Below are 18,228 nucleotides of genomic sequence, written 5' to 3' on the forward strand. Positions count from 1 at the left end.
ACGTAAAGAGGCGGGCTTTGAGCCTGTCAATCAAGTCAGCTGTGCCTCCCCCCCTACAGTGTGTGCCGATCGAGAAATTAGCTATCCAGACTACACTTGTCTTTTGTACCAGGCTGTAAACATGTTTATTTCTGCTGTAAAGATTGTCTTTTTTGAATTTGTGTGTATGTGGTTTCCAGTACTTCCGGAGCCAGCCTCTGCAGTGAACTGCAGTTTTTAGCACTTGCACATAGGACTCATAATTTTAGACTGGAGGTTGCTGCTTGACGACACCACACGACACAATAAAGTGTGGTATGGTATGTTATGACACAGTGCGGTGAGATACCTGGTGGTACAATAGCGGACAGTAAAACACATTACAATTCATACCATACAATACTATACAATAAACTCAAACGTTGTGTACATGATCTAAATATACACTAGTCACGTGCACTTGTTTCTGTGTGTACTAAAGGATCCTCCCGATAACTTAAGTCTTTTTGTAAAGTGGACAAAGTCTGTTTTCCCTCCGTGTGAAAAATCATCAAACTACATCTCTGATAGAATGTTCTGTTCAGGAAGTGCAGCACACTGAAGCAGTGCATGTTTGTTTGGTATCACTCGACGGCTGCACGACTTTTGCCAGACGATAATGATGGTCCTGCTATTATCCCCCCTCTCCTCTCGGAGTCCAATACATTCCAGTAATGCTGCACTTTAGCCTTCTTGTCTGCGCAGTGACAGCTGCTCACCATTATGGCACTGCGTGAGCTAATTTTAATGGCTGTCACAGGCAGCAGGAGAAAATGCAGGCCTGCCAGCGTAAACAGCCAACCGAAGCCAAGAAGGATGGGCCTCTCTGTGGAGGGTAAATGACAGGACGGGATACAAGAGCAGCAGAGGCCTTTCTGTGATTCGTTTATCAACTCAAATATGTTGCACAAGCACAAACATACAGAAAATGAACCAGCCACAGCTTTGAAATTTTCATCAGTACGGAGTGCTAAGTTAACAATGTGGAGAGATGTGTGGATGACAGGCCAATCTATAACTAATATTTATTTTATAATTCAAGAGGAGTTTGATTCCTTTATAAATAAACATTGCATCAAAAAGAAAAACACTGAGGCACTAAGCAACAGTCACTTTAAATGTGCACTTCTTCACATCTTCTAGAGAGGTCTTCCCAATTTTTGTTTTGAGTGCACCCTGAGCCAGAAGAACGCAAGCCTCCCTTCATGAACAGTACCCATTAGGTTTCAAGTATGTTCAATTGAATTGATTATGAAGTGGTTTTATTTTCAACACTAAAAAAGTGGATACTGAGACAACTGTTTCTTTATATAAGTGAACTGTCAATCCTTCAGCTCGTTAGTTATTGAAGTGACGGTACCTTACAGCAAATGACATCTGAATTCACTTATACCGAACCATTCCCACCATTTATTCCTTTTTTTCCCAACTGTTTATATGTTTTTTTGCTACATACTTCTGTACTTAAAGCTTTCTATTCCATACACTGGACTTTATGGGACACAAGTACACAGTGAAATTCCAGAGCCTTTTCTCCTCTTTAAGCATCATTTAGCATTCATTTAACGATTTAGCTTAGATTTAATGCAAAGAGGAGTCATACAGCACAAAGCAGTACGATAAAATACTTACAAAAGATCTTTTCAGATTCCATTTTAAATAGGATGACTACCCCTGCCGCATGTGCTGGAATATGATCCTGTTTGTATGAAGTGGGTCTTTTCATAGGTCCTGGCTCCCTCCAGGGACAAGTGTTAAGTGTGAGTAAACAGTGAGGGTGTTGCTGGGTAGTCGGGTGCAGAGGGGGTCATTCATCCCAAATAACAAGGACTCAGGCAAAACTGCTGACTCAAAGCATGCTATTGACTCTTGTTACAAATTTATTACAACACCTGACCACATAAAACATATTTTTCTATACAGTTAAACACAAAGTGTCATGCAGGACAGCATCCAGTCCATGCACTGATAATCTGCAATGAGTTTGTGCAAGTTTAAAACACACGTTTACACTTAATCAATTACAGTCCAAAAGAGACAAATGAGATGATTTACACATAAAAAAAGATAGTAGAAGAAGAAGATGGTAGTGGATACATTACAGTATGACATGATTTGTAACAAAGAACTGTAAGCTTACCATCTTCACATTATGTACCAATATAAGATTAGATTTGAAAGGAATTTCAAGTAAGTTCTGCACAAATAATCATCACTTTAATCACATTTATGTTATTTATATACTCTGTAGAAATCTGTAAAAAGGCAACTGAAATGGCGCAGTAAATGCATTTAGAAGCACAACAAAAATAATACCCAAATCTAACCACTGTTTCCAGTTACAGGCTTTCATTACTAACCTTTTATTCAAAAAGTGCACTTTTAGCGATTGTACTGTTTATAAAAGTTAACAAGGAGGCAGCATGATTCCTTTAATAGAATATAAAAATAATACTCCAGTTATGAACTGCAAGTTCTCTCAGATATACCGTCAGAAATTTAAAACGTGAAGGGGCGAATACTTGATGTTCTCTCAGACTTTCACCCGGCAGGCCAATCAGTCATGCAAGAAACCCCAGACTTCTCTGTTCAGCGCCAATCACTGACTGTGCGGCCAGTCAGCTCTCTCTCTCTCTCTCTCTGACACATCAGGGTTGAGACAGCCGAGGAGAGACGGCTGAAACATGGACGTCCGCAGACTTGACAGCACTTAACCATTAACCTTTCCCCAACAACCCTCGACCTCTGTCTGGCGCTCAAACACTACACTGGCTGATGTGTGCCGTGCTGTGCCTCTGTGTGGGGTGTGGTTAAACGGCCAGTAAAGCACTCCCAGTGGCAAATGAGGCACCGTTTCTATCCCATAAGGCAGTGATTGTGTCAAAGAAAAGGCACCATGTCAACAACAATGTGTCCATAGTTGCTGGCCTCTTCCAGTAAATGTTAATGTACTTGTAGTACATGTATTGTTCTTAAGGCAGAAGTTTGTGTGTCTGCATCTTTCATCTGGTTTCTAACCCAGTGCTGCAGTCAAAGGTCCAATCTCTGTGTTCTGTTTGAACCTGGAGCCCCTCAGTGGGTCGGGATGTGATGGTTAGATTGAGGAGGACCCAGAAATCCAAGCCTCTGCTTGTTCTTCCTCTGTTCTGTCATCTGTGGAGGAGACAAAGAGGAAAACACATAAGCCTGGAGTGGTTCTTAATTTTGCATGTAACATATCAATGAATGTAAACCTGTGTACTTTATGATGCATTAATTATCTACCGGTCAGGATCCAGGAAGCAGATGCCCTCTGTACTTATAGACTTATAGTTAGGGATGGCTCATGCTTGGACCAACTCCTATTTATGCTGCTATAGGCTTAAACTGCAGGGGGAACTGGAACACTGAGCTTCTGTCTTTCCCTCTCTCTTCTCTATCTGTATGTCAGTAACTTTAATCTTCATGCCCCATTAAAGTTACTAACCATTGACCTTTCTGGGGAATGCCTTGTCCTGTGGGTTTGTCTGCCTGCTGCCGTGGATCTGCCTGACTCCAGCTGCTACAACTATTAATATCAGTCTCTGCATTTTTATCACTGTTCTAATGCTAATGTTAATTTTACATTTACTTGACTGCAACTGTTTTAATCATTATCTCGTCTACCCCTGTTATCATCATCATTATTATAAATGCTAATATTGCACCTGTTGACTTTAACTGCCATAATTATTGAGATCAGTTTTTTATCATTTATTTGCTGTTCCTGTAAATAGCACATACTTTTACCTTTGTTATTTGCACTGTGAGCCAAAGTTTGTAGCGGTCTTTGTTGTTGTTTCTACACACCCCTTTATTCCTCTTTTCCAAGCCGAACACGTTCTCAGCAGAGGGGTGTGAAACATGAGTCTGGTTCTGCTTGAGGTTTCTGCCTCTTAAAGGAAGTTTTTCCTTTCCATAACTTGCTAAATTACAAAAAGTGCTTTCCTAATGTTGGATTTAGATGAGATAAGTTGAATCTTAGTTGGCACTTTTAATGAAAACCACAAAGTTCCTACCTTCAGAGGGGAGTGTCAGTCTGTTTGAGCTCTACATTTCCTATCGCAAAGCTGGTAAATTCTTCCACATTTGGTGATGTTAATTGTTGATGATGATAACGGAAAGTCTTAAATGGTTTGGTTGCTTCATTGTAGATGTTCCTTATTTCACAATTTTTTATTTTTTTTTAAATCCTTATTTACTTTGTGCATTGCCTTTACACTGCTTGGCAGTACCTTTACCCAAATGGACTTAAAGCACTTCGTTACCCGTACTGATCTTGTTTCCTCTTGTCTAGATCTTTGCTTGTGTTGTTCTTGTTCTCGTATGTACGTCGCTTTGGATAAAAGCGTCTGCTGAATGACATTGTAACATTGTAAGATTGTAACACATAAGGAAAGAAGAATCTTAAACGTGTTGCTTTCAGAAATAAATTGAGATAAGGCGTGTTACAACGTATATGAAAAGTAATACCAGACTTCCTACATTAGTAAAAAATGTATTGTAGTTATGTTGATTTTATAATTAATTTTTGATATGTTCTAAAAGAGAAAACTATCCCCATCGTTCTGTGCAAAGAGCTCCAGTATGACTGAAATGAAATGTCCCCTTAAACAATCAGAGAACACCATGTGTTGGATGTTGTATAAGTATGTGGGAGTTCTCATGAATCAGAAGCGGCTGTCTGTAATAAGCCTCACATTTTCATAGGTTTGGGTGTAGCTTTTATAAATGAAGGTTACTTGTTCTGTAAACTTTAACCTGTGCTGAGGTCAGCAGAGGTTGTAAGGAGGAAGAAGCAGCAGGAGTTCTCTCCTCCCTGTCAGAGGGAGTTGGAGGTCAGAGCTGGTGTGTTGTGCAGGCTCGTGACTGAGCTGTGGTTCAGCCGGCATAAACATTCTCACCTCAATCTCTGTTTATCATAAAGGAGGAGTGACAGCCTTTCCAACCCCATGACTACATATTAGTCACTTCAGATTGCTGAGAGGCTACATTCGAGGGATAAACGCCCTGCAGTTGAACCAACTAGAAGATTCTGAGGTAGAGCTTTGTTGTCTTCAACTGCACACTAACTTGTTGTTTTCAGAGGTTACGTGAGAAAACCCAGCCAGCAGGGATATGTACTAGAGTAGACTAACAGTTAATCAAGGTTGAGGGAGGTTGTTCTTTTGTTTATTTGGGCCATTTTCCAACATCTGGTAGAAGAGGAACAAGGACGGGCCTGTGACTGAGATCACATGCAGGGGAGGCAGGTGATGAGAGTATTCAGTCACACTGCAGTAGCAGAGCGAGTCATAAAAACAGCCAGAGGCTCACAGACAGCTCTCAGTGGTGTCAATTGTTGACGTTATAGTCACCTGTCACGCTGCATTCACAAACATCAAGGCAGGTCTGAATGGATCCATATAGATTTCTAGACACCAGCTCTGCCATGGCACCTCCTGCCCTGAGGGTACTCTTATGTGGAGGGAGTATGAGGTCAGGCAGCATGTGAAGTTCGTGGAGCATGTGCTAAAATTAGCTGAGCAGAGATAATCTGAAAAATACCTTATTTTTAGGCCAGCACAAATCTCTGCAATGTGCACTGACATGGATGACATTGGGTGTGTTATTGTGACAGTGTGGCACACAACAGATAAACAGATTGTGGGCTGTATGAATATAAGCTATAAGGTTAGAGCTATGGTGTCATGCTGTTGTTCTTCAGGCACACTACCTGTGCAGTTGTGTCTCTTTGATGCAAAATAGCAGAAGTTTTTAACATCATAGTCATTGTTTTCCACATTGTGATTGATCTGGGGGGCGGCTGTGGCTCAGTGGGTAGAGTTGGTCGTCTTTCACTCGAAAGGTTGGCGGTTCGATCCCAGCTCTGACAGTCAAATGCCTTGAGCAAGACACTGAACCCCAAATTGCTCCTGCTGTTGTTGAGCGGTGTGTAAATGTGTGCGAATGAGATCAGCTAACATTGATGGTCCCTTACTGTAGCAGCTTCTACCATCAATGAGTGAATGGGTATGAATGGGTGAATGCAACAGGTAGTGTGTAAAAGCGCTTTGAGTGGTAAGACAGATTAGAAAAGTGCTGTATAAGTACAAGTCAATTAACCATCTTCAAACGCAGTCATTGTGCTAGCTTACCTCACTGTTACAAATTGGCACCAATTAATATAACGTTAGCTGACAGCTAGTTTACGCTTCTTGAGATAGGTGTACCTGTTTGGCTCATGTGCTTATGGGTTGAGTGTTTGCGCTCATACTGCAGTGTCGATGAAATTGCAATTGCAGTTCAGACTAAAGGCCTTTGATGAGCTTATTTCACTCCCTAGCATGAATTAATATAATGAACATCAACAATGCTGGGGACAGTTTGGGCACACAGACAATGATTACATCCATATTTCTGGAACTGTTCACAAATTCTACAATCTGGGGAAACGTATGTTTAGTTCTGAGAAAGACATTGGGTTATGGACCCTATTGTCGTACAGGTCCTGTATCTTGGAGTGAAAAACAAGGATGTAAGTATGGGAAATTATTTATACCTGTGCAATATACTTTTTACTGCTTGTAAAAATTTAAACATGATGAAATGGTCTAAACCTGACCCTCTGAACCTCCCCAAATGAACAGACAAGACTAAAAGAAGGAACTTCTTTCTGAGAAATGGACTCTCTGTTGCAGAGGAGGAGGATGTTTCTTTTTTGTGACACTCTTTAGACAATAGTGGACTTTTATCATGATAAACAAGGATTTTCCCAAGCTCAGGTCCCCCTCAAATGTGTTTATTTTTTTCTCTTGGAAGTCTTTTCTTGTTCTTTGTGTTTTTATATAAATGAAAAGTATATATAAAAAAAACCTTTGTGAAGATAGTCTTTACCTGTTCCTTGAGCTCAAACAGCTGGCCTGACAGCTGTGCCACCAGAGTGACGGTGCTGTCCAGCTTCTCCTGCAGGGAGCGCATCTCATTCTGCTCGTTGTCTCCCTCACTGCTCACCAGAGACATGGCTCTCATTCGGGGGAACCACTCCAAGTTCTTCTCCTGGGAGGAGAGAGAGTAAGAGATGGGACGTGATGTGAGAGGAGCAGCATGAAAGGTAAAAGGAATGAAAAGGCGGAAATAGAGCTGACTCAGTGGGTCAGAGCAACAGCAGCTGGAGAATGTTAGCAAAGACCATCAGACAGCCAGGACACAGGGATTTGCATAGACATGAGAGGAGCGTTAAGGAGCTAACGCTAGGCTACAGGAGGAGAAGAAACAGAGAGGTGACTATAGACAGCTGTGGAGTTTTAGATTTATCAATCCACAGGAAAAAAAGGTGCTGTCTGTTTGAAAGCTGAATTTTTGTCTCTAGGATACTGCACAAAGCAATAGTACACTAAATGATCAGAAACTGGCATTTCAATTCTCACCCACTCCCAAAACACACTGGAAATGACTCACTGTCATCTATGGAAAACAACTGGGAGTTTAGTGTTATCCATATGTGTGAGTCATGCAAAAGCTGAGAAATGTACTTTATTATCTGTTTTTCAGACTGTGCAGCGGACGCAGCAAAGCGTCTGCAGCGATGCAATGAGAAATCAGTGAGCCAAATCGACCTATGGCATTATGTAATAGCCTTAAGTGCGTCTGTGTTTGTACATGTGTGGGTGTGTGTACTGTTGGCATGCATCTACATGGATATGTACACAGCAGACTGTGAGCAGGAGTGTGTGTTTTACAACATGCATGCTCCCGTGCGTCTCTGACAGCGAGATAGGTGTCACACAGACAGACTGCCATCAGCTGATCTTATGTAATATTCCTGTACCACCTCTTCTGATAAAAATGACTTAAAAGGTGCTGAGAGTGGGATATGACAGGCACCACAGTCAGTCCAGTAGGAGGATTGAGGAGTTCTCCCACCTACTCTTACATAAGAAACGACTACAGGGAGAGAAAAATGGAAGTGTTAGACGCCACGGAAAGAGAGGAGAAGGGAGTCGGGGGGTTGGGAGGAATGTGTAGTGTGTGGGTTATTTGTTGTTGTGTCCCTAATAACTTAGTTTATCACACTTTTCCCAGTGGCATATAAATGACCCATAACAGGAGTCACTTTTTGAACATTCATACACAGACACAACAAACAAAACAACAAGGACTAGCACTGACAAATGCTTGATTAGTTTTCAAATGAGTCACTAAGTCAGTCAGAATGTGGACATTTATTTGGATTTCTTATGACTAAAGATGTGTAAGATGTATAGAGCAGAATGCAATAGAAGTTAACACAAACATGTCAACATGATACGTAGTAAAGACCTTAGATTTACAACAGTCAGTGTTCTCATGCCCATAGCTTCAATTCTCATATTTGAACCGACAATATTTTTTTGTCCAAATGAATTGCACTAGAGATAAAAGAACCTTCAAGTGCCAGCTGCATGTTTCACTATTTATGATTGGTGAGTACTACAGCATACAGTCTTTCTTGAGAATGATCTATTAGATCAATTTAGAGCTCATATCCTTCATGTTGTCTTTACAGACCTGGTCAGCTTGTTGCAGTTTATTTCAGGCAAGATTTCCATATGACGAAGAATAGGATGCTATTTTTGACCTATGTTTCTGACATATATACAGTAAGAACAGAATGGCACTATAAAGCAGCTATTAAGACAAAACTGTCTGTAAAGAAAAAACAACATGAGAAGTTTACAGTTGTCATAGCACCCCTGTTATCTTCACTTAAAGCTCTTGTGAGGAGTTTTTAGCTACTTTATCTGACTGAAATGAATACTGATGTCTGTTTGTGACCTACAAAAGCAAACAGGACCCTCAGTGACAATAATTACTATTTATATACCTCTATGTATTGATTCCTATAACTGCTGCCAGGGGGTAGACGTCAGATAAAGTGTTTAAGTGCACACCTTTTTAACATTTTCTATGGCACAATAAAAAATGACAATAAAACAAGCTTCCACACACCCTGTGCATTGCCTGTAGTCATCAGTTGGATCTTCTTGCAAGTGCACTTTACTTGAGTATTTATTTGTCTCCCAAGTTTCACTTTGACCCCTCCTTCGTTTCAACACACCTGTCTGTACTTGCTCCTTATATTTCCAAAAAAGGCACGGTACTTTAGCTTTAAGTGGATGATCTATAAGTGTATGTCATGCATGACAAGGAAAACATGATAAAGCAGCATAAAAGGTGTTTTATGACCCAACAGAGAGAGAGGGAAACACATCTTCAGAGTAGATTCAGAGCTGTAAGACATTCCTCGTTCCACTGATTTTTACAGTTTAGCAGAGTTCATGTTTTTTACACCCTTTATACTTTTTATTTAACCCTTACATACTGTTCTTGTCAAATATGACTTGTTTGAGACTTGACAGCAGAAAAAAAAACACGCCAAATAATTGCTTTGATGACCCAAAACACACAAGAATGAAAATATTTCGAGGGACTTTAGATCCTTCAGTGCAGGTCTATCAAGGAAAATGTTTTTTTTTTTTTAAAGGAATCTTGAAGCTGTGAAACTGTAAATGCCATGTCTGTGTGTATTTATGACAGAATTCAAGGGGGACCTTGTCACTGCCATGAGAACTAACTGAGTTCCCACCACATGTGCAGAGAATCCCTCAGAGACAGGCACCTGTTGGTCTATGAAGAGTCATGTGGGAATCTCGAAACAGTAAAAGAGACATCTGCATAGGAACCATCACATATGTGGTACACAAGGAAAGTTCTGCACCTGCGAGAACAAGCACCTACAATGTAACAAAATCTAAAAATAAATAAAATAGAATCCATCGACTCTGATCAAACTGAGATCTGGGGGACACAACATTATAAAAGGTACCTGAGCTGACATTTCAGTGACTGAGATTATGGAAGTAAGACTTACTATGCACGCTGCTGATGTGGTCTCCCAAAATGAGGAAGAAGATAGTGATTTGTGGGAAACACATGACAGTCCCACACAGGTAAAGTTTCCTACCACTGTTCTGAATGTGCAGACAAGCTATTATTATGTCTTGCATGCTCCATGTTAATCCAGGTTTAGTTAATAATTAGATGCTTTTCTCCCAAACGGAGTGTTACCCCCCTGTAATAGTACATTTAATGTGACTTTCAGAGTAAAGTGTATGTGAGCCGTAGCTGTCGCTGCTTTTAGCAACATTACTGACTCAAGGACAGATAAACAGGGGGGTTGATTTAAGCTTAAAGGTCATTACCATGATAACAAATTGGAGTATGATAATAGACTTGAGTATATCTATATCTAAGTCCACTCTTACTTTGAAATGTCTTTTTTCTGAACTTCGGCAGATTTTTACATTAGAACAGAAAACCTTGTCTACGCCTGGACACAGGGGAAGCAGTAAGTCTGATTAAGTATGACTGCTGAGCTTCACAGTATGAATCCAGTCATTCTATAAGAGATTGCAAATAAATCTTTGGCTAATTTGGGCCTCTGGCATCAAGGGGCTGATGAAATAAAGTTTCCTTCCTTGCAGCTTTAAAGACACAGTGATGGCTCTGTGAGCTTCAAGATCATTGAAACTGAGCACTGTCTGATATTTGTTTTATCAAGTCATCCATGACTGATGCATTCAGTAACCACAGAGATTCAGTTATTGAGAGGTGAATAGAATTTCCTGTTTGAACTTACATATCAGAGGAAACATTATCCTCAGACTGAAGACATATGGTTAAACAGTGCCTGTACAGATTCTGAATGATCCCGCTCATGTCTTGTTGCCGTCATTATACTGTATAGTGGTCAACTGTGTGCTGTGCTGCACTGCACTGAATAAGGCAAAGCCTTAGGTTTGCTTCACTGATCCATTAAGGCACCTCAGTGAGCATGAATCTACACGCACTCATGTGCTGCTCAGTGTGATGCCATCACCGTACCCCTCAAGTGTTTTACCACATGCATGTACGTAATGTTCTTCAGCTGTGCAGAGATTCACCCAGTCTACTGCAATACCAATGAAAATGTTTTTAAGTGTTTATCCAGCCATCAAAGCTTTGAGCCCCGTGTCAATTACCCCAAAAAATCAACATCTGCATTTTACCATGACTATCAAAGCAATATACAGTTCCAGGATTGCCTTAAATTTTATTTGAAACTTTTATAAGTCAATTTAGTGAAGGTAATCCACAAACTGATCATCATAGAAAAGTTGGGAGTCATATATTTACATATATTTATTTTTAAGTTTTCTCTTCTTCATACTTTCTACTTTTTTGTCTTTGGGTTTTTTCTGTTGGTCAGAAAAAACAGGAAACTTTAAAAATGCTCTGCAAGAACTTCTATCTCAATTGATACATACACTATTCATGAAGCTGGCTATAGTGTAATCCCTGTTATGCTGTTTTAAAGAACATAGACACTGTTGTAGCTCTGAATTTGGGTTCAGTCTACACGGGACAAACCCAAATGCAGAGCTGTGAACCTTATACGCAATATTGTACAGCAAATACAGAGATTTGAATGTTAAATTACATAGATGTACACACCATTTTTTTTATTACCAATAACCATCAAAATATAGAGACGCATTAAGACAAAGCATGCAGAGTGCACCAGACAAGAGTGTTGAAAGTAGCACTTATTACAGTCACTGGACTTAAACATACACAGACATGAGATGAAGTTCATTATAATAATTAAAAAGAAAAAAAAGAATAATAAATATAAATCTAAGCTCTCCTCCTCTTTTATTCTAACTTTGAGCTCATGGATTTACTCACACTCTTGTGTAGCTTTTGTCACAAGCAATGTGTCACATGTGTGTTGTAAAGTAAATACAGGGTCCATGATGGGTGTGTGTGTGTGTGTGTGTCATAAAGAGAGCGAGAGAGAGAGAGAAAAGGACAGGAGAGCACGTGCCAGGCAGGGCTGAGCTATTAGCAGGCCACTTGAGATGGGTTATATAACAGCGTTGTGGCTGCTGCAGTACCTGCTCTGCCTGTAGTCGCTGTCATAATTCTACACACAAACACCCGCACACTGATGCACATCCACATGCACAACACGCCAACAAGACAGGCATCAAGTGTAACACGATCCTGTTCTTTTTCCTTTTCTGAACCAAATCACTCTGTCCTATGCAGCCACACGCACTCATTGTGAGAGTCAGGGTGTGTTTGTGCACGTGTGAGTGTGTGTGTGCATGTGTTGAGGTCATCAGGTTTCAGCTCTTTACCAACAAAGAGAGGAAAGGGTAGTGTTTTACTCATGCAGTAGCTCTGTGCTGACACTTTGTTGCAAAAACTTCACTGCTATAGTCTAAGACATTCGGATAAAGTTGTAGATCAACATGTTGAGCCTGCAGACTGATTCCCCACCTGCCTCAAACACACGCTCCTTTCCCTTCATAAACATAAACTCAAACCGTACACTGTGCTGTTTTTCCCAATCCATCCAGCCAAACATCTATCAGTGCACCAACGCAGTGCCATCCAAAGTAGCTTACTTTTTGTGTACAGCAAATAAACAGCTCATTCTGAAGAGTCTTTGCTACCACATATTTTAGTGGGCTGGTATTTCTCTGTGATATTGGACTTTAACTGCATGTTTGTGTGGTATAATAGTTTTTCCCCTTTACGGAAAAACCTGCACAGGACAAAAATACCCAAATGTGCTTCAAATAAGTATAACAAAGTCTGAAACAAGTTCAAATAAAGTGGCATTAGCTTAAGTCTATTGCTGCTCTGTGTGTTTCTGCTCTGAGGCACATAAGGAGGCGTTAGTATAAATTCCTGACTCATCATTACCTCATCACACAGCGATACCTTGGCCTGGCATCACAGAGCCGACCTGTTAGAGGACTTGCTGATGCATATTAATTCAATGTCTGTCACCTGTTTGTTATGCAAATTGTTCATTATAATGCCACCATTCTTATGCCTGTCATGGCCAAATGTTAATCACTAAATGTGCCATTGTGCCGCTCGGCTTCATTTGAATCCATTAACCTCACGGCAACACCTTTAGTCACCCTTACATCCTTCAACTTCTTGTCTGTGTGTCAGTGCAGCAAGTTGGTGCATTGATGATAATAGAGCTGGACTGAGTTTAATTACCATTTAACCACTCTGCGTCCCAGCAGGTTAGGAGCTCAGCACAGTGAAGACTACCTGAGCACACAGAGCCATGTCTCTCCAGCAGTGAGGGGGGAGGAGAATAAATTGGGATGCTTGGCACAGGCCTGGAGGCTCAGGCTCATTTTTTCGATCGCTTGTCTGCTGTGGAGGCTCACGCTCCTCTAGCACACTTTGCAAGTCTGCAAAGTGAGAAGTGAGGAGGGCTGCACAACTTTCTGACTCCAAGACTCACACATCTGTATTCTGATTGGTATGGCTCACCAGTAAAATATGAATTAGGGGGTGAGATGAATGGGTTTGTTTGTCCATATGTTCACAGAATAGTAAGTAAAACATCCAAGGACTGGGTGTGCTTATGCTCTTGTCTGCCATCCTAATGTAATAGTGCAATGCAGTCTCCAAACCCTCAATTTTTACATTGTTGTGCATTCCAGAAATACTTAAAAGAAGTCTTTCACTGTAACCTAAGCTACAGTGTCAAATGATGGAGCAGGTTGCTACTTTAAAAGTACATCAAATGGAATGACAAGGATAGTGTTTGTGTTTGTGTTTGTGTTTGTGTTTGTGTGCGTGTGTTTTCTGTCAACTAACCGCAATCATCTGGGCCACGTAGCTCTCAGGACCGGTGTACTCTGTTGGATCCTTCACTCTCACCAGAACCAAGAAGTAAAGGTAGTGCCACATGTTGTGTTCAGATTTAATATGCTCCTCGAAGGACACCGTCTTGTTGTCAAACTTGTCCCTTTCCAGCCCTGAAAGACATGAGCTCTGTTCAACTTGTGTTCTTCCCAACATACTCGTACTTTACTATCATTGCATACAATATTAACTTTACACACCACAGATGAAACAGGTGGTTTTCAGGATCTCCTCTTTCCTCTGCTTCTCACTCCTTAAGTCAGCAAAAGTGTCGATGATGACACCGAAGATGAGGTTAAGAACAATGATGATGACGACAAAGAAGAAGAGAAGGTCGTACACCACTCGGGCTGCAAACAGAGGCTCCTGGATGGTCCAAAAACAGGGATAAAAGAACATGAAATCTATCTTTCAGGATTGTTCCATTTTTTTAATTTGAACCTAAAAATGCTCAAACAGAAGAAGTTAAAGACATTCATAATAAATTAATGAGTTGAGTTGAGAAACTTCTATTTTCATTTATTTGGAGGTTGACTCACCTGCTTAGAGGGTCTCCTGAGAATGTCTCCCACTCCTCCTCCATTACGGAGCCCCTGGTTTAATACCGTTATGATACACATGAGCAGAGTGTCGCACACACGCTCGATTCCATCGTCTTCATCTATGACCAGATAAACAGCACAACATGTGAGGAGCATGAAGAGGTAGAATAGAGCAGAATGACCAAAGGTTAGAAGTTAAAAATATACATTATTTTAGTAGACAGAATAGTCGTCAAGAGAGAAGAAGTGAAGAACTTAAAAAAATGACAGAAGATTGACTCATACATAAGTATACAGCATAAATAAAGTAGATTATCTTTTACATCACCCTTTTCTTCTCATTTAATCAATAAAAGATCATTTCAATTTATACAAATTCACAACTTCTTCAATAATTGATTTAAATTAAACTGAGTTTATAGGAAATTCTGATATTAATATGACTGAAGATCGAGCAGGCGGCTTTCCAGACTCCTCAAAATTTAGAATTAAACAGATGAAAATGAAAGGGGGAAAAAACCCTCTATAAGCTATGAAGAGGTGTAATATATTATTTATATCACATATGACATGGACCCGTGCTGTAAATAAGAAATGGCATGAAAGCATGACTGCTGAGGAGCAAGTGGAGGTGAAGGATGTAGAGGTAATCACGTGTGAGCACCTATGGCGCAGGTGATCCATGGAGACGCAGCAGAACAAACAGGAGAGTGAGTCACCCCCTCTGCCACATCAAGTCTCTTTGTGTGGACGCGTGTGCTTGTGTGCTTGTGTGCGTGTGTGTGCATGTGTGTGCGTGTGTGTGCGCGTGTGTGTGCGTGTGTGTGCGCGTGTGTGCGCGCGCGCGTGTGTGTGTGTGTGTGTGTGTGCGTGTGTGTGTGTGTGTGTGTGTTTGTGTGTGTGTCAGAGAGAGAGAGAGAGTAACCTTTCATGGACTGACTACTGCTGCAAAGGTCACATTCACACCCTGGTCAGACCACAAAATCTTAAAACTTGTCTACTCAGCGGTGTCTTTCATGATTGAGGGGGGAGGGAAATGATGTAAGATTTAAAAAATAAATACATTTTTAAAAAACAAAAGAAGGAAAACAAGTTTTTAATAACTGAATTATAAGTGTTTCTGTATTTGTTAAACTCACCAGGTGTTGTTATAGGGCAGCTTTCTTTCACACATGTGGGAGAAAGTCCTTTGCCACTCAATAACTCCTCTTTTCCTGTTTGAAACAAAAAAGAAAGGAAAAAGGAATATTCAGCATTTTATGAATAACAACAGCACTGAAAATCCACATATGAAAGAAGTTTTTACAATTATGCTTTGGCACTGAAACTACTTCCTGCTAATTCTCATTCGCTCCGGTAAAATGGGCGAGAAGGATATAGTCAGACATTATGTAAAGTGAGGCAGCAGCTGCTGGGTGGGCGGTGAAGTGCTGCTGAAAAAACCTGAACAAATCATTTGCACATCGGCAAGGCCCTGAGCAGCAGAGGAGCTGCTCTTGAATGTGATTGTCTGAGGCAGACAGGCAGAAGGAGAACTGTACACCTGGGTCAGAATGTCACCAAAAGGGCTTTTCCACTGACAGGCTGGAGCACAGAGGGCAGGGCTGGGACACAAGCAGCAGAGGAGGGAAGAGAAGAAGAGTGGAGGGGGAAAAGGGGGAACTGAGGGAGGGTGCAGGGGTCACAGCCTCCAGGCAGAGGCAGTGTGGACAGGTTGCTCCTAGGTATTGATGGAGCTCCAGGTTGTACCTCAGCTTACCCCGCAGATAACAGATAGACAGGCGTGATCTGGGCTGATTACATAACCCACCACTGCTCTGCTGTGTCTGCTGCGCTCTATTCATACAGGATGGCACGGCCACCAGGTTATGCAACAGGTGCACATGTGCGAGCAGGTTGTCTTCCTGACCATCGGAGCACACTGCCGGAGCTCATTAACACGCCCACACTCTTCACTCTGTTTTCAAAACATGTGTGTCTGGATGTGTATATATACCCTAGACTGTACATATTCTACCATTTATAAGTGAAGACTGTATATATGAAAACACTGATTGTACATTTCTTATTCATAAATTGTCCAAAAAAGTTTTAAATAATGAATAAATGCTATCTTTCTATGGCAATGAAGTCATTCCAGGCCAACAAATCCCTTTATTGTGGTAAAAACAGCTCAAAAGTTACTATCCAATCTGCTTGCTATCTTTCATTTTACTTTACTTTGTAGGCTGGAAAATCATTAACTGCCAGGTAAAACTTTATGAGTTAGAGATAAGTTTAGGGCATAAAAACAAAAAGCACACTGTAATGGAGTGCATGTTAAGGACACAGATGTTTATGTTCATGCAGTTGAGGACTAAAGGTTAAGTTTATGCTTCAGGTAAACTAAGGTTAAAGCATAATATGCAGAAAACCTGGTAACTCAAAATAGGCACAAGGTCAAAGTCACCTCCTCAATTTTAGCTCAAAACATAACACACTATTTTTAAAGGCAAAATTAGGGGTTTTACATGCAACAAAGATTCCTACTTAGAATCAGACCAGACATTGCCAGACAATCCCCAGACATTACGATTACTGTACATGGGCAGGGCCATGGAGTACCTGGTGAGTAATAGACCTAATTTGCAAAGACTGGTCTCTTCATAGTGCATGGAACAATGAAGCAATGACCGCTCTGACAGTTGAAGAAATTCTGACCTGGAGCAGGAAGGCGGTCCACTTCCATGCGGAAGTCGACCTTAAAAAACAGGAAGCCAATGATGGAGAAGAAGTAGACGAGGAAAATGGCCAGTACAGCAGTCAGAATAATAGAGCGGCCATTCCGAGTAACACTCTTTATGACGTTGAGCAGGGTCTCCTCACGGATCACCAAGTCGAACAACTGAGGAATGCAACATACATCAGTGAGTCTTCTGCATATTGATTCATCTAAAATCCAAAGACACAGTCTTTCTATATCTGGATGCGTGTGAGAGGTTTCTTACCAAAAAGCTGTAGAAGAACTCGTGCACAAAGAGCCCCAGAACGCAGATGATGGCGTAGCCTAAATGGTAGATGAAGAGCATGTCCATAACAACTGCTTTGTAGCCTCGAGTGAACGTCCCCTGGTTGCCCACAAAACTTACAAGAAAGACCAACTTGTTGAACAGCTGAAAAAGAAGAAAACACTTAAGGAGGAAAGAATCATCATAACACAAACAACACTTTGTCCAATCTTCCATTGCTTACATTGACAGTTCCCAGCAACAGCAGGGCAGGAGCGAGGCCCATGGTGTAGATAGCACGTAGAATGAGGGAGACCAGGAAGAACAGGATGCCCAAGGGCTTGGGTAAGACAGGAAGTAACGAGGTAAACACCCCCAATGCCACCCAGAGTAAGATATTCCAGAATGGGGACAAGGTGCCTGTGCAGGACAATAAAGCATCAATCAAAGAACCACACATAAACACTCTAAAACACAGTGGCATTTCTTTAATGAATAATTCAACAGATCTAAGAGCTTAACTTTGCACAACAGTCAGTGGCAACACTTTTAAATGTCAAACAGTGGTCTGTTGCGACTGTCAACTTCATCACTCAAAACAGCCGTCTCTTTTCAAGTTTGCACCATTAAGCACCAGTTTGGTAATCACATTGGTCTAGGAAACTGTATCATCCTGATGGTTTTTGATTCAAGGAAAAAATGTAAACACTTATCATCAAAACAAAGAGACGACATTTATAAGCATGTTTAACTGAGACGTAAACTAATTATGACCAAAAAAAACAACAAAAAAACTCTTTATGATTACATCTAATATTAAAAATAATAATAATAACAATTATAATAGTAATAATAATAATAACAATAATAATAGTAATAATAATAATAATAATAACAATAATAATAATAACAATAATAAT

At 40.7% G+C, this 18,228-nt stretch overlaps 1 protein-coding gene across 4 annotated transcripts in view; it reads right to left on the minus strand.

Moving 5' to 3' along the window:
• Positions 1–1,875: 1,875 nt before the first annotated feature.
• itpr2 (inositol 1,4,5-trisphosphate receptor, type 2) overlaps positions 1,876–18,228 on the minus strand; it is a 71,684-nt gene continuing 55,331 nt past the window's right edge. For all 4 annotated transcript variants that reach the window (XM_034685284.1, XM_034685282.1, XM_034685283.1 and 1 more), the window contains exons 49-57: positions 17,553–17,728; positions 17,309–17,473; positions 17,022–17,205; positions 15,461–15,535; positions 14,319–14,440; positions 13,980–14,145; positions 13,732–13,892; positions 6,913–7,074; positions 1,876–3,171 (exon numbers count right to left, since the gene is read on the minus strand). In XM_034685284.1, coding sequence (XP_034541175.1) covers positions 3,091–3,171; positions 6,913–7,074; positions 13,732–13,892; positions 13,980–14,145; positions 14,319–14,440; positions 15,461–15,535; positions 17,022–17,205; positions 17,309–17,473; positions 17,553–17,728 — 1,292 coding nt within the window. In that variant the 3' untranslated portion in view covers positions 1,876–3,090. The remainder of the gene's footprint in view (positions 3,172–6,912; positions 7,075–13,731; positions 13,893–13,979; positions 14,146–14,318; positions 14,441–15,460; positions 15,536–17,021; positions 17,206–17,308; positions 17,474–17,552; positions 17,729–18,228) is intronic.

Source organism: Notolabrus celidotus, chromosome 6, assembly GCF_009762535.1.
Source record: "Notolabrus celidotus isolate fNotCel1 chromosome 6, fNotCel1.pri, whole genome shotgun sequence".
Classification (NCBI taxonomy): domain Eukaryota; kingdom Metazoa; phylum Chordata; class Actinopteri; order Labriformes; family Labridae; genus Notolabrus; species Notolabrus celidotus.